The sequence below is a fragment of the Macaca fascicularis genome, chromosome 8, assembly GCF_037993035.2.
Source record: "Macaca fascicularis isolate 582-1 chromosome 8, T2T-MFA8v1.1".
Lineage (NCBI taxonomy): Eukaryota > Metazoa > Chordata > Mammalia > Primates > Cercopithecidae > Macaca > Macaca fascicularis.
Window position 1 is genome coordinate 80037429 of NC_088382.1, and position 26380 is coordinate 80063808.

General features: G+C 40.3%; 1 protein-coding gene across 50 annotated transcripts in view; it reads right to left on the reverse strand.

Moving 5' to 3' along the window:
• The window catches only part of NCOA2 (nuclear receptor coactivator 2), a 295480-nt gene that overhangs the window by 18553 nt on the left and 250547 nt on the right, over positions 1–26380 (reverse strand). For 35 of the 50 annotated variants that reach the window (XM_045398369.2, XM_073998949.1, XM_073998954.1 and 32 more), the window contains 6 exons: positions 20246–20456; positions 16600–16806; positions 13161–13376; positions 9846–9975; positions 3453–3618; positions 48–326 (listed from right to left, as the gene is read on the reverse strand). In XM_045398369.2, coding sequence (XP_045254304.1) covers positions 48–326; positions 3453–3618; positions 9846–9975; positions 13161–13376; positions 16600–16806; positions 20246–20456 — 1209 coding nt within the window. The remainder of the gene's footprint in view (positions 1–47; positions 327–3452; positions 3619–9845; positions 9976–13160; positions 13377–16599; positions 16807–20245; positions 20457–26380) is intronic. The other 15 variants (XM_073998972.1, XM_073998968.1, XM_073998975.1 and 12 more) reach the window with 1 other exon arrangement.

Genomic DNA, 26380 nt, shown 5'->3' on the forward strand with positions numbered 1-26380 from the left:
CCTCCACCCAGCACCCCTAGCTTCCCAGGTGCCACTGAAGAACAGACCTGCTGTGCTTGGAGGCGATGCTGAAGTTGAAGTCTCAGTTGATTTGGCTGGTTCTGCACTAGGCCCGTGGGCCTGAGGCCCGGTCTGGGCTGCATACGGAGTGTGGCATAACTAGGTCGCTGTCCCATGGTGTGAAAGTTTGGATCTTGCATGGGAGAATAGCTACCCTGGGCCATTTGTGCCTGAGACGCATACTGCTGTGGGAAAACAGGCGCCTTCTGCTCCAGCATGATGTTGGAATCCTGACTTGAGAACTGTTCTGGATCTACTGCTTGGCTCTGCAGAGAAAGTCCCAAATAACAAACAAATAAATTAAACCATAAAAACAGCAGAGTCAGTATGAGGCTGTTTTCTCTCACTGTCATCCATTTGAAGCTTTTTATACTTTTTAATATTACACTTACTACACAAAAGTACCTTTAGCTTGACTCCACTTATCTTTCTAGAAAATGGCTCTGCTCACAGTTCCGGTTACACAAGGACAGAAGCGGGGGTCACACTGGACTCCCAGCAGCACTTCTTCCAAGGGAAGGGGAAAAATGCGCCAGGACTACAGAATGCCTCCTACCCACTCCACCAATCATATTGGCCTGGACTTTCACATGCAAATATCCCCCGGCAGTGTTATGTTTTTTGATTGATTATTCATACCTGTAGAGTTCATTTTGATTAGATAACCTCTCTGGCACCTGACTGGAATCAGCAGATGCAGTGTGGGGTACTGACCATCATTATCCTGATTTTATAGCTAACAAAAATGAGACTTAAAGATATGAAGTGAATTGCAACAAGCCCTATTCAGCTAGTATGTGGTGGGGGTCCATTTCAGTTTGTGATTTGGGATCTGAGCTTCTCACCAGTGTGACGCGCTGCCTATTACCTACTTAACTGTTTTCTGTGCCTGTCAGGATTCCCTACATGCCCCACATTTTGCCATCATCCTCTCATTACCTACTAGACATGGTTTATGTGTCTGTCACTCCTGACTTTTTTTTTTTTTGAGACGGCGTTTTGCTCTTGTTGTCCAGGCTGGAGTGTAATGGTGTGATCTCGGCTCACCGCAACCTCCGTCTCCCAGGTTCAAGTGATTCTCCTGCCTCAGCCTCCCGAGCAGCTGGGATTAAAGGCATGTGCCACTACGCCCAGCTAATTTTGTACTTTTAGTAAAGACAGGGTTTCTCCATGTTAGTCAGGCTGGTCTCGAACTCCCAACCTCAGGTGATCTGCCCGTCACAGCCTCCCAAAGTGCTGGGAATACAGGCGTGAGCCACGGCGCCCAGCTACTCCTGACTTCTTAGGGCTAACCTATCTACCTGGGTCAGAATGGGACAGGCGAACAAACCCAGAACTTCCCCGGGCTCCAGGACACCTCAGACTGAGGTGGCCCTGAATGTTTATGTGCCGAGGGGAAAGGTGGACCTGGCTGATTCTCCTTTTCCTTCTACTTCTAGGAGTAACTGCTACAAACTTAATGGTGTACAGGAAGAAAAGGCTCTAGCAACAAATAAAGTCTTTCAAGCTTTCCGTTTTTTGTTTTTTTTGTTTTTTTTTTGAGGCAAAGTCTTGCTTTGTTGTCAGGCTGGAGTGCAGTGGCGCGATCTCGGCTCACTGCAACCACCGATTCCCCGGTTCGAGCAATTCTCCTGCCTCAGCCTCCTGAGTAGCTGGGATTACAGGCGCGTGCCACCATGCCCAGCTAATTTTTGTATTTTTAGTAGAGACGGGGGTTTCACCACGTTGGCCAGGATGGTCTTGATCTCTTGACCTCGTGATCCACCCACCTCGACCTCTCAAAGTGCTGGGATTACAGGAGTGAGCCAACGCGCCTGGCCTCAAGTTTTCTTTAGCTCAGTGGTGTCCTAGGCCTTCTTGAAAACCGTCTACCCATGTAGTGCTGGAGCCGCCCGGAGCCCTGAGCTCTGATCAGCACAGCCCTAGGGCCAGCCTGTGATAGCCAGGGGCCCACTGCCCTCCCTGTGTTAATTCTAAACATGGGGATGGAGCCTAAGCAGAGGAAACCATTCATTGCTGAATTACTGCTCTAACTACACACACAAGACTATCTCAGAACTTAAACATGAATATGAATAATTTGCATTCTATACTTCCCTCAACTCTACCTAATAATCATATTTCTATAATTCAGTTTCATGACAATGTTATAATGATGGTGGATTTGATGAAACAAAATAGAAATAACAGAAATGAGTGAAAAACGGACTAAAAATATTAAATGACACGACACCTGTTTTGATAACATTACAAGTCACTCAGCAACTCCACAGATCACATTTTAAAATGTCACTTAGACAAACTCAAGGATAAAATAGTACTGAGTGCTAAATTCTAACTATCACTGAAGACAAAGCAAACCAGTCACACAGGAAATATTTAAACTCCATTTTCCTTTCTTAATTTATTTTAGGTTATATCATGTAACCTCAAGTCATTTCTTTCCATTCTGCTGTTTTCAATATGAATTGATAAGTCATAACTCCCACCTGTGTCTGCTCAACTGTGGGAATTATGATAAGACTAATTTTAATGTTTCAGAGAATTCTCCAATGACTCTGCATCGCCTTTCTCTCAGAAAGATGATGACACGTCATATGGCCAAGTAGTAGACTGGACACTGGCAGGTACTTTTTGACAGTAAGAAATAAAGATGATTCATGCTAAGCAAGGAGGAAAACAGTAACTAGAATGAGATGGTTTTTCTGGGTTACTCTTTACACAGTAAGCCAGGCTGCACTGCTTCACACAAAGTTAGCTGTGCAGCCACTTCAGATAGTGTTTTGTTCTTTCAAGGGACTGTGTTAGGTTATTTATTATATCATTGCTATCAGGTACTCTAAAAGCAGGGACTTACTTTTTTATAGTAATCAACTAATTACTTGGAAGAAGAAAGCTAAATAAGCTCACTAAGATTAGTTAACTTTTTTATATTCCCATTTGCGCTTAAATATCCCCAAAATTATAGTGGGCTAAACCATTCTTTTAGCACAAACAGCTTCCTATCACTGGCCCACAGGTGTGAAATGAATGCAGTGGTTACGACTACAGACACTCACACCGGCTGGAAGCCCAGGGGAAGCGTCCTAGGTCACAAGGCAGCAATGTGCTGTTTGTGGTTTCTCTGTATCTTGTGTGTCCTTCCCTATCAGCAAGGATGGACACCAGGTGAACTGGACTTGAGTTTGTGTCTTTCTGCTAACTTGAACTGTATGCAAAGCTCATTCTCAGTGCTCTCCATTCTCAGGCAAAAGTTTACAGGGCCAGCCTGTTTTGAGGTAAAAAAACAGTATATTCTAAAAAGCAGACTGTGGAGTAACTGTAAACAGCAAACGGACACCTCTGTGCCCATGAGAACGCTTGGCCCCCACCTGCTGCCCTTCTGCGCATACCTGGCTGACCAGTTCAGGTATTCCCAAGGCTCTGTCAATCTCCTCCAGGCCATCAAAATTCCGCAAGGCCAGATAGAGCTGGTCCAAAAGAGCTCCCTCATCACTCGGAGACTCAGCTGCAGGATGTGGACACAGCAAGTCATCTGGAGAACTGCCAAACGGCTGCCTGTAAAGATAGAAATGTTATCTTGGGCCAGTGGAAAAGCTAGTTGATTAGAGAACAAATTTTTTATCTCAAAGGTGAAAGTATCAATTGACTTCCAGGGTCGTTGCAACAAACTACCGTACCAACTCAACAGAACGAAAGGATAGTCTGAAATATTTGATACACTTTATTCAGTGCCCAATACAGGCCAGACACAAATCTAGACATTTAAGGTATGATTTTTATTTCTATTGGTCTCACTTCACGGCTTGCAAAGCTGAGGCTTGGTGAGGTGAGGTCCACATGGATCTGTGCAAGTCCAGGGCTCACCAACCTACACTGACTGCTCAAGCATGTAAATATTTACTTGGCATTGAAGCAACCAAAGGACTTTTCTGCACTTTAGTAGGAATCACTGATTGACTTAAGATTCTTACTCTACAGGAAGCTGTGATGACCCACTTGGGAGAGACAGAGAACTAGAGGCATCAGAGCTGCATTAATTTTCTTGAACTCAGCTGCAGCTAGATTAAATTTGGCTGGGCTGATAGGAAATTTCTTAGTCATGCACAAGCAGGCCTTGAAAACATGTATTTTTCTCTGAGACAGGGTCTCACTTCATTGCCCAGGCTGGAGTGCAGTGGTATGATCATGGCTTACTGCAGCCTCGACCTCCCGGGCTTAGGTGATCCTCCCACTTCAGCATCCAAGTAGCTGGGACTACAGGCACGCACCACCACGCCTGGCTAATTTTTTGTATTTTTTGTAGAGATGGTGTTTCGCCATGTTACTCAGGCTGGTCTCGAACTCCTGAGCTCAAGTGATCCACCCACTTCGGTCTCCCTAAGTGCTGGGATAACAGGTGTGGGTTACCACACCTGGCCTGAAAACATTAAAACCCTCAAGAAGCGTATCTGTTAGCCTTCCTGCATTAGGTACATAAGGAAAGTGGATCATGAACATGCAAATTATATTTGTTATTATATAAGATAATTGGTGATAAAATCAGAACACTAAACTCTAGATTACATGGTACATACAACTCCTATACATTTAAATTAACTGTCAGAGTAGAGGAGGGGTGTGTGTGTGTGTGTGTGTGTGAGTGTGTGTAGTGATGCCACCATGGCTCACTGGGCTCAAGTGATCCTCTGGCCTCACCCTCCTGAGTAGCTAGGACTATAGGTGTATGCCACCACAACTGGCTGCTGCATTTTTTTTTTCTGGTAGACAGGGTTTCATGATGTTGCCCAGGCTGGAGTGCAGTAGCTTTTCACAGGCACAATTATTGCACACTACATCCTTGAACTCCTGGGCTAAAGGAATCCTTCTACCTCAGTCTCCTGAGTAGCTGGGACTACAGATGTGATGTGTGCCACCAAGCTTGGCTAATTTTTATAAATTTTTTGTAGAGACGGGGTCTTGCTACATTGCCCAGGCTGGTCTTGAACTCCTGGACTCAAGCAATCCTCCCACCTTGGCCTCCCAAGTGCTGGGATAACAGGCGTGAGCCACCACATCTAGCCTAGAGGAGGCTTTTAAAAAAGAGCTTCTGAGTTGCCTGAATACTAAAATGGAAAATGGTATTTGTACTTTACCAAAAGTCTATTTTGTACTCTTAGAGTCACTACATGATGTTTTGGAGAAAATAAACTTTTACAGATTAAAAAACAAACAAAAAGTTTATAGATGAGCAAACTCATTCTTAAGCAAGTGAGAATAAACTTATCAAGAAATGAAGTTACCTATTAACACAGTTCAATACGCCATGTGGTTTTTAAATGCTCTAATATGCTATTTTGGCTTAGAATCCTGAAACACTGAAGTACTAGCACTGAAACCAATAATTAATTTCAAATGGTCATAAAGGAATGCATTAATAACAATGTATTCTATCTACTCACCTCTAGTAACTTGGAAATTGTCCAGCTGAGGGTCCCTGGAGGCCACTCCTCACCTGTTTCCCTGACTTCCTGGCTGCAGGAGCTCCTTGTATTTCTAAGGGACCCACCCAGACCCCTGAGAGGCAGGTGCTCTTCCCACTCCTGCCCCTTTCTTGTCACTACTGGGCTTCACAAAGTTACACATGCTGGGAGCTTGCTGACTCTTTCCTCCTGCTTCTCTATAGCCCACACTCTCCTAGAACTTTCTTAAACCAAACGTGATCAGACTGCTCCACTACTGCTACACTTAGGGAGGGGGAGGAAGAAGCAGATGCAGAAAAGCAGTCAGGAGAGGGAGAAACCACTGAACTGTCTGCCATGATAGCAAAGAGGGAAGGAGATTCCTCAATGAGGAGAGGCCAACAAACATGAATGTGGCAGGAGTTCCATGAAACAGTTCAAGTTAGTCAAGAGTAATGTCAGCTATTTACCAAATTCTCTTAGGCAGCGACCTCATTTCCTAAAAATACTAGTTAAGTTAGGCATTAAAGGATTTTCTTTGCCTAGATTTTGTCATTTTCAACTTGTTTCTTTGGAAGCTGCATTCATATGCAACCCTCCCATCCCAAATGTATTCAGTGATGGCAGGCTCGTGTGAAATCTAATGCATGCAGGTGGCACAAGCAGACTTTCCAGCCTCACATCTGGCAGAAACCCACTGTCAGAAGGAGGCAGGCACTGTCTCGTGCCTTTGTAAGACCACTCCACCCTGACAGACCAGCAATACAGCCAAATGCGTGTTAACAAACAACTAAAACAATCATTTGAATTTAAACAATTTCCTACATCATAAAATCACTTTTTGTTACATGCTTTTCTTTTTCAATTAAAAAAACCCCAAATGAACGCAGAGATTAAAAAGTTAAAACAGTGCATCCAGGCTGTCCCATTTTGGTCAAGGCCCTCTTCAACACAAGCTGGGACTCTCAGGACACTTTGCCAACAACTTTCCTGCTTGCATGATATCTCTGATTCTAATACGATGCTCTCAGGTTCCCATTCCCAAAGCACACTTTACTGAGCAAACAGGCCCTCCTCAGAATTCTTATGTGGTTCTTCAGCTCTCCCAGGAAAATGCCCCTGGAATGCGGTGGTAGTGGTGGTAGAATTCAAGGACACATGCCTTTGATAACGCCTAACCTTCCGAAACTTAATGTTCATGCCTTCCCTGTGAGCCCCAGCTATCAGGGGCAGCTGATCTTTCTCCAAAAGATGCTACACATACCACCAGAAAACCAAGACCTTGTCATTTACCCCATCCTTCCCTACGCTTCTCCAGCTGAGGGTCTACTTTCCATTGGGGCGCCACCCATCTCCTCACAGACCGCCCCGCTTTCTCCTCTCAGCATTAAACCACTTACTGTGCTATGCTGAATTGATACTAACAATTTATGTTAAAAACACAACTTCACACCATGCTCACAAGGGGCAAGCATTGCATCCTCTACCTCTTTTTGGCTCAGTGCTTGAACATAAACACAGTATACGTGCAGTAAGTTTCTAGTGGATGAAAACAAAAGGTTCCTGATTTGACTGAGCTACAATACATTAAAAACCACTTTTATATTCAGAAATACATACTGTCTTGTGGCTTGGTGTTACAAATTTGGGCATATCATGAGTGGTATCACTTCCCTTAGAGATGTCATAATATGCTTGCTAACAGAAAAAAATACTGATCCAGACTCCCAATCCCAACTTTATAAATGGCCACTAACACAATGAAGAAATTATTTTCCTACATTTTGGGCAATTATATACAGTTACAACCTGGATAGTATCTGACAGATAAATACAATAAATATAATATTAAGACGAGAATGGAATTCAGAGTAATAAAGGGAAAAATAACACAGGCCCCAGGCTGGTGCAAAATAATAGGTAATAAACAAGCAGAGAAGAGATCCTGATATCAATAGAAATCCCATACCTTAAAGTCTACATGTTTATTTATGGACTAGTAGGTCATTAAGTATGGGAATAAGAAGGAGAATTAGGTCAAATTCTCAGCATCTGTTTGAGAAACCATAACATTACCATTTCTTCACTTTTCAAAAGTATTTTCAAAATTCTGCAAAAAAGCAGCAGCTACTGAATGATGAGAAATAGTCAACAAAAGAAACCTTACTTACAGATACATTTCAAACAGGAGAAAGTCAAATTAAAATTGTGAACTTAGGCCTGGCACGGTGGCTCACACCTGTAATCCCAGCACTTTGGGAGGCTGAGGCAGGTGGATTACCTGAGGTCAGGGGTTCGAGACCAGCCTGGCCAACATGACAAAAGCCTGTCTCTACCATAAATACAAAAATTAGCCGGGCACCTGTAATCCCAGCTACTTGGGAGGCTGAGGCAGAAGAATCACTTGAACCCAGGAGGTGGAGGTTGCAGTGAGCCGAGATCACGCCACTGCACTCCAGCCTGGGCAGCAAAGTGAGACTCTGTATCAAAACAAAAATTGTGAACTTAATGCAAAAGGAAGTCCTTCATGAAAGACAGCTATTGTATTTCAAGAGAAAACCCCTTTAATAAAACCAACAGAAATCTTTAAAAAGTCATCTATAAATTTTGAGTATATTATAAAGAACTCTTTTATATACCAGATGAATGAAGGAAAAAAAAAACCCATAATGGAACTAAAAGTGGAAATTAGCTATAAATAAATGAATATGTGAATGTTACAGATTTAAGGGCTAAACTACTATCTTTTTGAAATGTGTACATAAACTAAGGCTGGATTCATCAAACATTAAAAAGCCTGTTCCTAAACATTAACTGTGATGCTTATAAAGGGGATTTTTAAAAAGCACTGCTCTTCTTTTATTTCAAAAGAGAGACATAGTTAGAACTTTTATTACCCATTACTTCTGAATTTCTATGACAATAAGATTACCATAAAGCTGGTCGTAAGTTTCTTCCACACTGAATTATTTAAAATAAAAATGTGAGAGTGGCTAGAAAAACTGAAATAACTTTAAAGGTAATGAAAATGTTTTGTTTTGTCCACACAGTGCTTATGCAAAAAACCTAACTGATGGCAACGGAAACGACATGCTAGGGCAGTGCTGAGTCACAGACACTTGCACAGCAAACTTAACATGCTGACTCTATTACTGGACCAAGTATAATTCTGGACTTGCTTCCTTTTTTTTTTTTTTTTTGAGATGGAGTTTCGCTCCTGTTGCCCAGGCTGGAGTGCAATGGTGCGATCTCGGCTCACTGCAACCTCTGCCTTCCAGGTTCAAGTGATTCTCCTGTCTCAGCTTCCCGAGTATCTGGGATTACAGGCATGCGCCACCATACCTGGCTAATTTTTTGTATTTTTAGTAGAGACAGGGTTTCTCCATGTTGGTCAGGCTGGTCTCAAACTCCCAACCTCAGGTGATCTACCCGTCTCAACCTCCCAAAGTGCTAGGATTACAGGTGTGAGCCACCGCGCCCGGCTCCATTTTTGTTTTAACAGCGCTCTCCTCCTATTTGGGCAACACTAAAAATCCTAATTTTGGGCCTAGTTCTTCCTAAAAATTAATCTTTGACATTTCATCCAAAAACAACTATCAGGTGGTGGATTTAATTATTATACATTTGTCCTGTGTTATATTTAACTTTCCATGGAAATGGGTGGGTTTCTAACATATCAAATAAACATATCTAGAAATAGCCTACCATTCACTGACATCATGAAATCAGAATCAAAGAACAAGAGGGACTGTGAGAAACCACCATCTCCAAGTATGACAGCAGTTCCGAGATCAACAGCAATGGCTATCTACCTGGGGCGCGCTTCCCTGTCTACACAGCACGCGTCTCCCACTGCCCTTGGCAGCCAGTTTGGGATGAGCCACGCCGCCTGCCTGAGATTCTTCCTCTGTCACCCAATGCCTCAATTCTACTCACAGCAGTCCTTACTCTGGGTCTGTGATGTGCAGCTTTTACCAGCTGAACTGGCTTCCTGTCATCTCTGCCATCTGAAATCAGACCTTTTCTTCAAGACTCTGAAGCCTTCTCCAAGCATCCTGGTTGGATAATCTTCTGAAACGTGGCTTATGATTTTTATACTGCACACTACCTCAATATTACAGTTATCAGCATACATATTTTATTTTCCATCTAATTTGTAACTTCTTTAAAGGCATGTCCTAGGTCATACTGATTTCTGGATTCACCCCTCCCCTTCGTGCACTGCGTAGTAGATAATATAGTCCAAATAAACCAAAACTGGTCAGGCACCAGCTACTCAAAAGGAAAAGATTAATTTCTGGACAGGTATAAAATAACTGGCTACCCTAGGTGCTCAGGACTCACCTGTTTTGGCTGGCAAAAGATGCCTGGTCTATAGGCAGGATGCTTTCAGGCCATGGGGCAGTCTGATTTGGAGGAGCTTGTTGCTGGCTATACTGAGGTCCCCCCATGTTCATCTCTAATTCAGATGGCCCTAGAAACGGAGAAGAAAAAAATCTTACATCTTTAATCAAGGAAGCATTTATTTCTGCTATGTAATATAAAGTGAAATGTCTGGTTTATGAAAAAGGGAAAACACAGAAGCAGTAATAATTAACTAGGTGAAAATAAGAAGATAAAATTCTGATTCTGAAATAGAAGTCAGTAAATATGAAGGCCATTTCAGAGAATATCTAGACAAGCAGTTCTAAACCTTTAGCATTTAAGACTCTAAATACTCAAAAAGTTTTTGTTCGTGTGCGTTACATCTTATTGATATTTACTATATTGGAAATTGAAATTGAGAAATGTAGATTCATTTAAAAATCACAATAAATGAATTATATGTTAATATAAAAGATTTTTTTTCTAGATCCAAGTAAGTGGAATAAATAAGATTTTTGAATGCAAAATTAAAAAAATTCTTTTATTGGCATTGTTTTACATTTCTCCAAATAGCTTTAATGCCTGGGTTAATGGAATAGAGTGAAATCTTGTTTTTGCATTTCACCTGCTGTGATATCATATAGCATGTAAAATTTCTGGAAAACTCTACCATACGCTTGGGCGATAGTAAGAGTGAAGAAGGCAACAGTGTTTTAGGATTAGTATGAAAATAGTTTGGGCCTTGCAGACACTTCCTGACTGGGAATCAGGGTGCTGGACCATGTTTCTAGGAAGCATGTCGAGACTGCTGGCTCCTGAACGTCAACTAACTGTACTTCAGCTGGCTCCCTTACCAGAGCAAGAGCAGAGCAGAAAGGAGGCCCAGACAACCCACACATGCTCTTTCTCCGAAGTTCTTGAAAGGCTTTAAAGCCAATGGATGAGATGAGCTTTTAAAAATTATATTATCGGCCGGGCGCAGTGGCTCACGCCTGTAATCCCAGCACTTTGGGAGGCCGAGACGAGCGGATCACGAGGTCAGGAGATCGAGACCATCCTGGCTAACCTGGTGAAACCCCGTCTCTACTAAAAATACAAAAAAATTAGCCGGGCATAGTGGCGGGTGCCTGTAGTCCCAGCTACTTGGGAGGCTGAGGCAGGAGAATGGCATGAACCTGGGAGGCGGAGCTTGCAGTGAGCCGAGATCGTGCCACCGCACTCCAGCCTGGGCAGTCGACTGAGCAAGACTCCGTCTCAAAAAAAAAAAAAAAAATATATATATATATATTATCATCATTATCTGTAGACCTGTATTCCATTCCAAAAGATAATTTTCTGTTGAATTCATGGCTTTTGGAATTTACTAAAAATCAGAGAAACTCAGCTATACAATAAAGCTTATAGAACTGTATTTCCAGCTCAAGAGCCAGATGCTCTTCAATGAAGACTGAGAATAAATTACATTTCTGGATATAAGGTACTATTATGATTTTTAATCAATAAATATTTTTAAATTTCTCATTTAATTTTGCATAGAAATCGGTTTTTAGCGTTTTTCATGCTGTCAAATTATACAAATTTATGTTTGAGAACCACTCATTAAGTACATTCAATGTAGTAAGGCAATGTAAATGCCATCTCTGAGAAACAGTAAGCCAAAATATACTGAACAATTAAATAGGTAAGAAAACTAATGCCAAGTTAGGATGAAAATTCTATACTTTGTTCTACACTTTGTCTTGTCAAAACAACCCTGGCATCTTTTTTTTTTTTTTTTTTTTTTGAGAAGGAGTCTCACTCTGTTGCCCAGGCTGGAGTACTGGTGTGATCACAGCTCACTGCAACCTCTGCCTCCCAGGTTTAAGCAATTCCCCTGATTCAGCCTCCTGAGTAGCTGGGACTACAGGTGTGTGCCACCACGCCTGGCTAACTTTTGTATTTTTAGTAGATATGGGGTTTCACCATGTTGGCCAGGCTGGTTTTGAACTCCTGACCTCAGGTGATCTGCCTGCCTCAGCCTCCCACAGTGCCTGGCATCTTTTTTTGAATTATTTAGCTCTTCCTCATTGTGCAGTATCTAAGTATATGAAAAGAACATAAACATTAACTTATTGGAATTATGCTAATGTACAAGAGGAGGGCTAACATGGCAATGATAAAGGACATAATCTCAAGTATGAGTTGTACAGACCACTGATTTTTAAAATATAACAGCTTTATTGAAAGATAATTCATATAACATACACTTCACCTATTTAAAGTGTACAATGAGTTTTAGTATATTCAGAGTTATACAACCATCACCACAATCAACTTCAGAACACTTTCATTCCACCAAAAAGAAACCCATTACTCATTAGGAGTCACTCCCCACTTCCTATCTGAGCCCCTCCCCTCAACTCCCGGCCCTAGGTAACCACTACTTTACTTTCTGTCTCTACAGATTTGTCATTCTGGGGACATTTCATATAAATGGTATCATATAATGTATCAGACCATCAATTTTAATAATATGTGAACTGTCTCCAAATAGAATTCTAGCAATCCTCACATTCTGTGAGATGTTCTGTAAGACCTTGTAACCTTCAGTGAGGGCCTGGGAGAGTCTGATTTACCAATCTAGGTGGTGGCCCAGGAATCTCCATTTTAAGTTCCCAATGTTGTTCTGATGATCACACAGCATTAGAAACCACTGCTGTACCACCGAACTATTATTATTATTTCTTTCTGAGATGGAGTCTTGCTCTGTTGCCCAGGCTTGACTGCAGTGGTGTCATCTTGGCTCAAGGCACCCTCCACCTCCTGGGTTCAAGTGATTCTCCTGCCTCAGCATTCTGAGTAGTTGGGATTACAGGTGCCGACCACCACGCCCAGCTAATTTTTGTAATTTTAGTAGAGATGGGGTTTCACCATGTTGGCCAGGCTGGTCTCGAACTACTGACCTCAAGTGATACTCCTACCTTGGCCTCCCAAAGTGCTGGGATTACAAGCGTGAGCCACTGCGCCCTGCCTATTTCTTTATTAATAGTGTGACGTTATAATTCACTTCTCCCCCAAAGTTGAAATTAGGTAATTTAATAAAAATAAAACATCTCAAAGGTAGTTGGTTCTCTTATATAACCTTTGAGATTCTGATTCCATACAGAGTTCCAGCAAAATCTCACTTATGGCAGCTTCAGGGGAGGATTATCTAAAATGCACATAAGAAGCATGTCTTGAAAGAACTTATGGAGCTGATCCTCTTGTCTAAGAGAGCATAAAAGTTAAAAGCAAACAGCACTAGAGCCGCCTTACCTATATTCATGACCTGAGACTGAAGCGTCTGTCTTTGGCCAGGCTGGCTGCTGGGCCTCATGGGGATGCTGGCCGCTGGGTTCCGAATCATACCTCCTTGGACTGGCCGGTTCATGGCACTGGTGGTAGCAGCACAGGTGACTCTCACAGCCGAACTCTGTGGTGCCCATTCTCCAGATGGCATGGTAGGCCGAGAAGCACTGCTACCAATCATTCCTGCATGCAAGCCAAAGAAAACTGAGAGATGCAGTAACTGAAAACATATTTAGCATGTATGAACACCAGATGATCTTAGCCTACAAAATAATCATTCTGTAATTCACACTTATCCAATAGCTAATGTTCTCATTGGCCAGATGTGGGCCCTTGGCTAAGAAATAAGAATTGGCAATTACTACACAGTTTTCATAACATGGACTTGCCACTCTTTACAGTTCAGAAAAGCTGTTAAAATTGTTCCCATTTGTACTTAGAAACAGGTGCCGTGGCGTGTGGATAACCCCAACTTCCTTCCTCAGGAAGTGAATCACATTAGCTGATATACACGTCAATGCTTTACTTTCCAAAAGGGAGGTAGAGGCTAAGAGGAACAAGGTAAAAACTGATAATCAATACTCTCATTATAAACGATAATCATAGAAGATATCTTGAAGTCTACATGAGACTTTATCCTCAAGTCTCCTTCAGGGTATACTTCAAAACTGACCAAGAGTAGCCTCTAAGTAATGGAGAAATTATAGATCTTTCTGATAATTACTGTAGTTCTTCATAGCCAAGACAAGGGAGTTCCTTGCCTTGTATCCACTGTATTCCTGACTATACAGACCTAGAATGGGTTAGGACAGATTTGTAAAAATCCCTTCCTTTTTGAGGTGTTAAGAGTTATCTGACCACACATAAGAGCGTAATGCTCCTAAGCAGGACTGTGTTTGCGCTGTCCTGGCCTGGCCCCCAGGATGCTGATAATGGTCAAACATTTGCTAAGACTTGATATTCTAAAGGGGGAACTCTTCAAATGAGGTCTCTTCATTTTGAAGTGTTTAATGATGGATACATAAAGGTACTGCTTTCAAATATATGGCTGCTTTCATTTTCTTTAATTACGATAAACAACTAAAAATGGGGTATATTTAACAAATGAACATGCATTGTGGGCGTTTCTTCACTTCTGAAATGAGAATGTGCTGTGACGATGATTAAGGGTGAAAGGCAGTCAGTTAGATTTTAAAAAGTTAAGAGGCCAGGCACGGTGGCTCATGTCTGTAATCCCAGCACTTAGGGAGGCTGAGGTGGGCAGACTGTTTGAGCCCAGGAATTCGAGGTCAGCCTGGGCAACATGGCGAAGCCTTGTCTCTATAAAAAATATAAAAATTAGCTGGGCGTGGTGGCAGATGCCTGTAGTCCCAGTTACTCGGGAGGCTGAGGCGGGAGGATTACTTGAGTCTGGGAGGTTGAGGCTGTGTTGAGCCGTGATTGCGCCACTGCACTCCAGCCTGGGTGACAAAGTAAGACTCTGTCTCAAAACTAAAATAAAAAGTTAGAAGGGTATTCTATTAACACATATTTTAAAAAACATTTTAAAATTAGATTTGAACTATAGAAAAATATTATGGGAAAAAGGGATTTTATTTTTTAAAAAATCTGTTATCTAAGTAATATGACAAGTTTATAGAAAGTCTAGAAAGCAAAAAAGAGAATGATCCATAATTCAACAATAGTACTGCAATGATAACTGGGAAAGTCCCTCTCAATCTGTGTTTTTTGAGATGGATTCTCGCTCTGTCGTCCAGGCTGGAGTGCAGTGGCGCGATCTTGGCTCACTACAACCTCCGCCCCCTGAGTTCAAGCGATTCTCCTGCCTCAGCATCCTGAGTAGCTGGGATTACAGGTACATGCCACCATGCCCATTTAATTTTTGTATTTTTAGTAGAGATGAGGTTTCACCATGTTTGTCAGGATGGTCTCGAACTTCTGACCTCGTCATCCACCTGCCTCGGCCTCCCAAAGTGCTGGGATTACAGGGGTGAGCCACCATGCCTGGACCAGTCTATGTTTTTTTAAATAGCGTGAGGATATTGTATGATCTTCACAGCCTGGACACCAGTGCTCTCTCAGCTGCTGGGATTTTAATACAGGCCTATTCTCAAATTCCTGCAGAAGATTCCTAGAAGAACTCATATCTTCTTATATTTTGCTGGTAAGCCTTAGTAAGTCATGGCTCCTTTTTCTCTTATAGAACTTTACATAGATCAATATTTTATTTATCTTAAATTTTAAATTAATCTTTATTTACTGAATATTTAATGAAATGAATATGACTGACTATATAATTAGTGAAGCAGTCAGTGAACGACACACGTGGCAGGCACCCAATAAATATTTGTTGAAGGAATAAGTTACCTTAATACAGCACAGTTCACAGTTCCCATGAATTCCTTACAAACAACAGAAAGTTAAAAATCTATGTCTTCCCCTTAAATTGAATTCTTATATTCAGTTAACTGTCTAAACGGCACTCAGTATGTATACAGGGATACAGGCTTGACTAAAAATAAAATACCAAGAGTTAAAACACCTACCACTATAAATTCTTCTTAAAAGATTTCTTTCTATGCCTTTGTTTCTAGTGACTCATTGAGACTAAGAAAGCAAGCTATAAACTGTGAGCAGCTCTGCATTAGAAAACCCAGCATCCTGCTATATCCATAATAAAAATATGTTACAGGGTACAGGATGTGGATGTGGTGGCAACAGCAATCAACGCTACTGCAACGACTTCCAATCTGAACTGGATGTAAGCTTGGGAATATAATGGCCACTGAGATAGTGACTATTACCTAGGAAATGTGCCTACGCAAATTGCTGGACACCTGAAATTAGAGCAGATCAATGCCCATACCTGATCACAAGCAACTTCCTACATCTTCAAAAGGGAGCCAGGGACCATATCTGAAAGCTATTAGGCCAGGCATATTACTGTTTAAAGTTCTTTATTTTTAATTAGTACTTTTTGGAATAAGAATTTTATCACCTAGAAGTATAAAAGGTTGGTTGAATTTTAAGCTCTTATTCTGAAATTCTCCAAACACAAATAATCAATCCATAAGAAGTTTTGGGGGTATCAGTAAATTATCCCTGGAATAATTTTATATATACCCTGCAATGCCTAGAACAGTAACTGGGATAGAAGTGAAATAAGTCTCAGCTATAGGATTAATGGTTGGAAACCTCATAAAAGTAACAATCACAGAATTAAATGGTTAGCTCACTGGAAAGGCTTTCCCATATGCCATTCTCACAGTGAAAATCTGTAGAATTTTCTCACTTTCAGATGTTTTCTAACATAAAAAGTTCACTTGAAAAATTCTACTAGTTTAATGTGGATAAATATACCATTAAATAACCCACCAATAAAGTAACAGTGCATTTGAGCCCTTACCTGTGCTATTGTTCCCTAAATTTCCTTGATTTCCTATCATCCCTTGATTACCCATCATTCCTGGCTGAGGTATCACTGAGTAGGGACTACTGTTTCTGATTGGTGGGAAAGGTCCAGCACCAGTTGGGCTTTGCAATGTGATGTCAAGTGGTAAATTCTGGTTTGGCAATAACCTGCCCAGTTGCCCTGGTCGTGGGTTATTAAAAGCTAAGGAGAAAACAAATGAAAATTGAAGGTTAATATAGGATAATGGAAAATAATATTAACAGTAGTGTTTAGGGACAATGTCTGTAAAATGACAAAAGTATGCACGTCAGAGACCAACTACCTAGACAAAAGACAAAATCACAGACAAAAAACACATGCAGCACCCCAAAGCATAGATGTGTGATCTAATCAACCGGTCTCTAATTCTTGACGATCTTGCAAAACAAAATAAAACAAAACAAACACATATATATTATTTACCATATACCTTCCTCACCAATAGTAATATTCATTCATTCATTCATTCATTCATTCATTCATTCATTCATTCTCTCTCTCTCTCTCTTTTTTTTTATTCTGAGACAGAGTTTTGCTCTCCTTGCCCAAGCTGGAGTGCAATGGCGCAATCTCGGCTCAGTACAATCTCCACCTCCCAGGTTCAAGAGATTCTCCTGCCTCAGTCTCCCGAGTAGCTGGATTACAGGTGTGCACTACCACGCTTGGCTAATTTTTTTTTTTTTTTGAGACGGAGTCTTTCTCTGTCACGAGACTTGAGTGCAGTGGCGCGATCTCGGCTCACTGCAACCGCTGCCTCTAGGGTTCAAATGATTCTCTTGCCTTAGCCGCTCGCCTAGCTGGGACTATAGTCGCGCCACCACGCCCATCTAATTTTTGTATTTTTAGTAGAGACGGGGTTTCACCATGTTGGCCGGGATGTTCTCGATCTCTTGACCTTGTGACCCGCCTGCTTCCGCCTCCCAAAGTGCTGGGATTACAGGCCTGAGCTACTGTGCCCGGCCTCTTTTTTTTTTTTTTCTTTCTTTTTTTAAATACACGGTCTTGCTCTGTTGCCCCAGCTGGAGTGTAGCAGCACAGTCGTAGTTAACTACAGCTTTTAACTCCTGGGTTTAAGAGATCTTCTTGCCTCAGCCTTCTGAGTAGCTAGGACTACAGGTAAGTACCACCAGGCCTGGCTAATTTTAAAATTGTTTTGTAGAGACAGTGTCACACTATATTGCCTAAGGTGGTCTCAAACTTCTTGCCTCAAGTGATCCTCTTGCCTTGGCCTCCCAAAGTGCTGGGATTACAGGCATGAGCCACCATGTCTGGCTCCCAATAGTAATTTCAAATATGTAACTGTATTTGCTAATTAAACCAATTTTTTTCATGTTATAATATTCAAACTTAGGAGTACTGCTTTCTCACAGCTATGAAGCTATAAACATCTCTTACATACATCACCAAACCTATACATATGTGGTTTGGAGAGTATCACTTCTTAACTGGGCTTTCCTAGGATTAGAATTAGATTAAAAGTGGTTACTCTCATTAGAAGTTTAAAAATTTAAGTGTGAACTCTGTTGCCTAAAGCAGTATTAAATTAAAACTGTAGGGCCCTGCTTACTTTTCAAAGTACAGCTTCTTTAAATTCTAGACACATTTGGATTTGATACGATTTTTATAGCTAGTTGACAAGAATTTATTGTGTACTAAGGACTAGACCAGCATCACGTTGACAACCTATAATTTGTTAACATTATTAAATTTAAAATACTAAGATATTACAAATTATAGCAACTTATTACATAATATCAAGTACTTTATTTTTCCTGAATTATATAAACAGTCTGAAATAGCATATTTAAAAGAAAAAATTCTTAACCATCAATGACAAAAATAAAATATTTTTAAAAATCAGGGCTGAGAATGGAAATTATGTGCATGCTTAATCATGACTTCCTCAGGTTTGGTTATCAGGTTGCCATCAATAATTTAAATACCATCAGGAGCTACAGAAAGAAGAGAAACGGTGAATTCTACATAGTCCTTCATTACCTCCCCTAGGGCTAATAAGCATAGACTGCCTAGTGTGTTTCTTTTTTTTTTGAGACTGAGTTTCGCTCTGGTTGTCCAGGCTGGAGTGTAATGGCAGGATCTTAGCTCACTGCAACCTCCAACTTCTGGGTTCAAGCGATTCTCCTGCCTCAGCCTCCCGAGTAGCTGGGATTATAGGCGCCCACCATCATGCCCAGCAAATTTTTTGTATTTCTAGTAGAGATAGGGTTTCACCATGTTGGCCAGGCTGGTCTCGAACTCCTGACCTCAGGTGATCCACCTGCCTCGACCTCCCCAAGAGCTGGGATTACAAGCATGTGCAACCGTGCCCAGCCTGTCTAGTGTTTCTTACCCAGTTCTCAACTCTTTGACTTCATGATCTCCCATGATCCACAATTAACTCTCCATTGCCTAAGAAAGAGTGAGGTTTGAGAAGTCACATGCAAATCTTTCTTGTGTGTGTGTGTGTGTGTGTGTTTTTGAGATGGAGTCTTGCTCTGTCCCCCAGGCTGGAGTACAGTGGCGCAATCTCAGACCGCTGCAACCTCCACCTCCTGGGTTCAACCAATTCTCCTGCCTCAGCCTCCCGAGCAACTGGGATTACAGGCGCCTGCAACCATGCCCAGCCCAAACTCATCTTTCATTTTTCCTATTTCAGAATGGTCAGAAATCACTTGAGAAAAGACCTAGTAATTAAAGACGTTCTATGATTTGACTGATGGTTGCCATTTTTGATCTGAGAACAAACGCCAGGTATTGGCTCAAATTGTATCTGAAAAGCAAAAATCATTGTTTTGCCAATTTAACGCTGAAGAGGTTATCTATCTTTCATAAATTATGGCCTTGCTACATAACAGATACTTTCTTCCATTCAAAACTATCAGACAACTTCAGGTATTAATCAAGTTTGTAAACTGAGTGTTCACAGTAAATAACGAGTTTATCTTAAGCTTACAAAACTTTAAAATGAAAAGATAAAAGATGTTTTTCCTAACAGACAATTTAACTTAGAATACATTTAGAAACATAAAGTTCCACGTCAAGTGATGTTTATATGAAGATGCCTAAGATAGGGCAAGATTTTTAATGTGTGTAGCCCTTTCATGTATAATAAATACTTTGAGTAGAATATTTTATTATTTTTTTTCAAATTTATTTTTTGTTACTTCCAGCTGAGCAGTTTGGGAGAGTAGAATATTTTAAAATAGTGTATTATCCCTAAAAAAGTCAGCATAGCTCCCAAATGTTCTATATTTCAGTATTTCATTGTCTATTAAACACAAAAAATCCAGGATAAACTCCATGTCTGAAGGTAGTCACTGAAATGAAGGGAAATATGACAATCAGTTGAAGAACTTCATCAATGTAGGTCAGTCTCCCTGTCCAGTGCTGATTAAATTAACCCACAAGAGAATGTGAGAGAACCATGCTCAGGAGGATCCATTTTGAATACTGTTTCAAAAGACCAAGACAGTAGATGGTGCTATTTGATCACAAAAACCTTAAAGTGACTAAGCTGGTTGCATCAGACTTCAATAATCCCTGTTTTTGATAGTGATTATATGGAAATTTCTTGGCATAACCAGTCATTTCTCATACTCACTGCTCTGTGAAATTCGCAGTGCTGTTTTCTGGGCTCCAACAGGTGTGACAGGGCTGTTTTCAGCTGTGAGTTGCATGAGGTCATTGATGATGGCTTGCTTGTCAACTGATCCAGCAGGGGCGCCTGGCCTCGTGTCTGGGAATAGCTGTGGTAATTGACTATTCTGCAAATCATCCAAAATCTCCTCCAAGTTGTCCAGCTCACTGCCAGGCTGTAGTTGACAAACAGAAGAGTTTACCTACTCTTTAGAGTAGACACCACAAGCCCATTTGCAATCATTGACCTAACTGCCATAAGGCACCACAGCCAAATAAAATAGGTAGATTCATGCATACCTCAGGCCTAACATATAATTGATCATCTTTTAAAAAATTAAGTTACCAAAGGACAAGTAATTTAATATTTTGGTCCTCAATTTCTTCATCTATAAAAAGAGATGGCTGAATTAGAAAGAAAGCTCTCGTTCAGCATTGTGATTCATTGGCAATTTATAAATTCTCCTCTATTTTATGCTTATCATTCAATTAATTATGAGAATGTAGATTTCCAATTAATTATGAATAGACTATGACTTACGGTCCAGGTCTAGGTTTTATCGTCAAAAATCCCTAAGAAATAACAACAACAAAAGGGAAAAAAACTGGCATATAATGTAATGCAAATTTGCACCCAATCAGTATTTAATAAATGGTCATTTCCTTTCAGGATTTTCTTTTTTTTTTTTTAATCTTTAAAAGAACACAGGGGTGGGGAGAGAGAAGCAAAGTAAGCTTGAAGTAACCATGAACTAAGCACTGCCTTTTCAATTTAAGTGGTCCTTTTTTTCTGTTTGGACTTTCAATTTTGGATGACAATGGCTTTCCCAGTCATTTGCCAGGTTAGGTGACAAAGGTAGGGAAGCAGGATAAAAACTGGTTGCCCCCAAAGACAGCACTATTAGTCTAATTATACAGAAGCTATGATTTTTTTTTTTTTTTTTTTTTCTGAGAAAGGGTCTTGCTCTGTCACCCAGACTGGCATGCAGCAGCACAAACATTCATCCTCATAGCCTTGATCTCCTGGGCTTAAGTGATCCTGCCACCTTAGCCTCTTTAGCAGCTGGGACCACAGGCATGCACCACCATGTCTGGCTAATTTTTTGGTTTTTTTTTTTTTTTTTAGAGATGGGGGTCTCATTTTGTTGCCCAGGATGGTCTCTGAGCTCAAGTAATTCCCCCGCCTCAGCTTCCCAAAGTGCTGGGATTACAGGAGAGAGCCACTGTGCCTATCCACAGAAGTCATAAAAAATGTTTTCAAGGTTTCTCTTCCATTAAAAAAACCAAAATTCAAGCATTAACATAAGCTAAGTATCACCACTATTTCACACTTAATACTTTTCTTCTATGAAGCTAAACTGGAATTTATTCTAGATTTTACAGATATTCTTTTAAATATAACCAATCTACGTGGCAGATATTTAAAATCAGATAGTGCATGCTAGGATTGCTTTCTAGTGCAGAAAGTAGTATGAACGATTTTTCTTGACGTGCAGGTGGAAAACATAAGTTAGTTTCCTCAGTCATTGGACTTTGAATCCTTGACCACAACTATTCCTTTCACCTACACTGGCAAATCAAATGAAATACATGGCGTACATCTGATAATGAGTTACACTTAAAGCAGGATGGCTTACATTTTTATCTTACATACAATTCTTCCCCATGCAGAGGTTGGATATGCTAAGATTTCTGCAACTTGCAGCAAATGTAACATCCATAATAGATGTTTTTTGATTGGATTTATTTCTCAAGTTAGGAAGAACAGAATGAAGTGACATTTTATTTTATTCTTCTCAGAGACAACTAGCTTAGCAATAACTGGGAGATCCATTTTCCTAACGCATTGTTAGAGCAATTATAAGACCATTTTTTAGTTAGTTTAGCCACTCAATTCTAACAAAAGAGGGAGGTATCAAATACAGGGGAATTAGTTATTAGTTAGCTGGGTTTCAAAGTTAGCATCCTAAAATAGAGACAGTCACAGACAGGCCAAATGATCCTTAAAGCTCTGTAGGAAGGCACCACACTGACTGTCTCCTCCAACGGCAATAGTTTCCTCCAGAGCAGCAGCAAATTACTATTTCTTTGGCTGAGTCCTAAGTGAAGTAGTTTATGTAGGGGCCATGCTGCATTTTAAAAGCCCATAAGTACATGTTCATACTATTAGAGCCACAAGGGAACCAAAACCCAGCAAAGTCATGTCACCCACCTCATGATCACTCCACTACGGCATGTATTCATTGAGTTCACTGGTGGGCAAAACTGCTCCTACTACTGAAATAACCATTTAATAACCATCTGTTCTTCCAGGAACATAAAACTGACTTTATGTACTTCGAATACATGTGTAAAGCTGACTCCACTATAATCTTCTTTATCATGTTTTGCTGAATGCATAAGGTATAAACTGATACTCTCAGTACAAACATGTATTGCCCTCCAAGGACAGCGCCTGGAACTAAGTAATGGGCACTGAGTCAACACGATGAATTCTTTTAATCATATTAACACATAATTTAAAAAATCTTCCCCAAATCAGTAATTTTTTCATAGGAATTCCTATAATTTCCATTACTTTTTCAGAAAATGTTTCATAAAAATGTGTGGTAAATTTCCTTATACTTGTCATGTAGATCAGAAAAAGGCTCTAACAAACTGAGGTTATATCTGCTCTATGAAACCCAGTTTCCCTACTACAATGCTGCTCTGTGTCGAGCAATTTTAAAAGGTAGAAGCTCCATGTGTGGGGGTGAGGGAGGTGGGCTATAATAAGTGGTAAGTTGCCTCTTGAGAAAGCTCTGCAGATTACTTTTAAGAGAAATATCCAAAATAAATAGATCCATGTAAACAAAAGTATGTTACTTCTCAATGGATACATTTATATTTGCGTCAAATCCCAGACATATGTAAAAGAAACTTTCGACAATATATATTAAGAACAGTCTAGACTCACACTTTTCCTTTTTTTTTTGAGATAAGGTCTCACTCTGTCACCCAGGCTGGAGTGCAGTGATGTAATCTAGGCTTACTGCAACCTCCGCCTCCCAGGTTCAAGCAATTCTCCTGCCTCAGCCTCCCCAACAGCTGGAACTACAGGTGTGCACCACCACAACTGGCTGATTTTTGTATTTTTAGTAGAAAACAGGGTTTCATCATGTTGGCCAGGCTGGTCTTGAACTGCCAACCTCAGGTGACCTGCCTGCCTTGGCTTCCCAAAAATGTTGGGATTACAGGTGTGAGCCATCACGCCCGGCCTAAATACACTTTTCTTAAGAAAGCCATTCAGGATCTTCTTAGTATCAAAAGGAACTAGTTCTATGAAGGCTTTTAACTATGAACACTATTGGAATTTATTCAAGCTTAGCATCTGAAAAATGCATTATGAAGTTTTCCCCACTAGAGATAATATTACTTTGCCTGTGTTTCTTCCTTGTCAATTTACGGAGTACACATTTAATGTTGTCAGAAGTTCACTTTACACGCTCTTCTTCAAGGAGATAAAGTTCAGAATATCTATACCCGTCAGGTTAACAATAACATCTGATGACTACAGAATTTTTTTCTGTATTCACTTAAGTTTTGGAAGGAATAAATCTGATTACATTAAGTTTCTGTTAAAAAATTTTCTCCCCTCAATTTTTGTAGGCTTTAATTCTCATCAAAGTTCTTCTAGTCTCTATCCACTTTGTTAGGCACAATTTCTTTACAAGACAAAAAGATTAATGCCTTCCTTTAAAATGCTTTGCCAAGATACTTTAAAGTTTTGCTTAGGCATCTATTTGAATGCTCAAATTAGCCACATCAATTTGAGTTGTTAGTTTAAACTATTTCAGGCAGAAAATGAGTCAGAAAGATTTTTATAAAAGTTCTACAAAATGAAAATCAGACTTGATTTCTTTAATTTTTCATTTTTCTGGTTTTAGGATTTTTTCATGTCAAATCAACTTGTTCTCTGCAGGAAATATAAAAAGCACATGCATTTAAACAACATCAGTATTCTAATAAATTACAAAGCATCTTTTCAAAATATTTTAAATAAAAAGCATAATTTTACTGTACTTGCCTAACACAAAGTTGTTAAGAAACGGTAATACAATTCTACCACATCTGGAGAGAAATTTTCAGGATACTATCAGTTTAAAACATGGTTGCCTTTCTAATGGAGTCAAATGCCAAGAAGAAATTCCTTTTAGACTATTTCCAAACCTTATCATACGTGTCTCAGCAGCATTAGAAAGGACCCAGTAGTATCATTGGATTAAGTATCAACCATGTTCCACTGTGTAAATAAGCATGTAACTTAAAAAGTCTGTAAACATACTGGAAATTTTTCTGGTACTGTTTCCTGTTGGTTAGGAAAGGAAATGCTGTAGAAACAAATGTTGTTTAACCACTCTGCCTGGTAAAAAATGCTATTTTGGGTATAATAGCACCATCGAAGTACTTCCTGTCCTTAATAAGTTAGTAATAGGTTAAACACACACTCAATCAATGGCTCTTTTCTGAATCAAAATAACAAGACAGTTAACTGTGCAATTCAGCCTCACTAATAGTTTGTTTTATCTCACTAAATAACTTATTGTATTCAAGTGAAGTGGAAGAAGTCTTCAATAAGTTTGTACAGCAATCAATAGGAGATGTAATTAACCTGTATTTGGAAATAGTGAAGGTGCGCAAGAGGTGAAAGAATCATTGTTTTTTTCTTAAAGTCAGTCATTCTAACTTTGATCTAAATATAGGTAATGCACACTTCCTGTGGTAACTTTTCAAGCTGCAATGTTTTTGATGTTAAAATTGCTCCAAAGCAGTACTTCTGGTGGAGTTTTACATGAGAGTAAAGGGAGGACGAGACCAGCGACTGGATTTCATTAAGAAAAATATACTTACTATATGTGCCTCTGTGTGCACGTGCATGTGTGCCTGTGCACACTGCTTTTTGATTCACCCAAAGTGACAGATCTGTGATTACACTCTGGACTTTGTTTCCTAAGTGAGATAATTTTTATCAGAAAAACATTTCTCCTAAATAATAATCTGAAACTGCAAGTGACTCAAGGACTTTTTAAAAAAGTCCTCTTTTGTCAGTTTTTTGTTTGAAGTTAGTGCAATCACATAAATAAATATAGAAATACCAAAAAGTGGCCCCTTTCCTTGACCCTCTAAGTCCCTGGGGCCTCAGATCAGGCCTGGGATAGAAATAAATTGTTTACAGAGGGAAGGCCTGGCCACATTAGACACTAAGGGAGACCATCTCGCCCTCCAGCATATGTCAAGAGACCGGAGTGCCACTGTCTGTGCCTGCCACTCTGGACTGCCACTAGCTGTGTAGATCCTAATCTAGTAAACCTCAAAAGATTAAAACACTTACAGGTGTTAATATGGTTTTACATTTCACTTTATTCAAGACATTGCTATTAATTTTCTGCTGAGACACCGGTTTCCCCATTTGATGATTTTACAGCGTTATGGAATAGCTTGCTAATAGAACCCTGCACTAACATTTAAGTTTAAGGATTAATCACCCAAGATGTTTATGTAATTTGGCTCTGCCTCCCTTGTGAAGGACATGAAGGTTTGAAAAATTATATCTGACCTTTAGGAATGGTAGCAGCTGTCAAGACATCAAAGTGAAAGAAATAAGGAAGCCAAGTGCTTAGAAGCCTAGATGGAGCCCAGCTAAAAGAGCAAGTGTGGCCTCGGCATCCCTGACGATGGCTCTCAACCCCCGACCTGCCTCTGGGTTAGCTCTACTGACTCAGCAGAGCTCGAGGGTACAGCAAGGGGTGTACTTTTCCTCTCTCCATCCATTGAAGACACTGACAAATGAAATATCCTCTTGCAAAACAAATTTCAAGGACAAATTTGAGCCATTTAAAGAAGGAAGGCCTCTTGGCTTCTTCACTTTTTAACCAATCACGACCGACTCAAGAACAGATAAGAAGTACAGGGCATATTCAGGGACTACAGGAAAGTGATGGCTAGGGTGAAGTCTTGGATCATTGATTCCCCAGGAAATGTCTCATGCCAAGTCACTGTGGCTGTTAATAACCCATGTTTTCTTTAAATGGGTTTTTATTTCTTGAGACAGGGTCTCAAT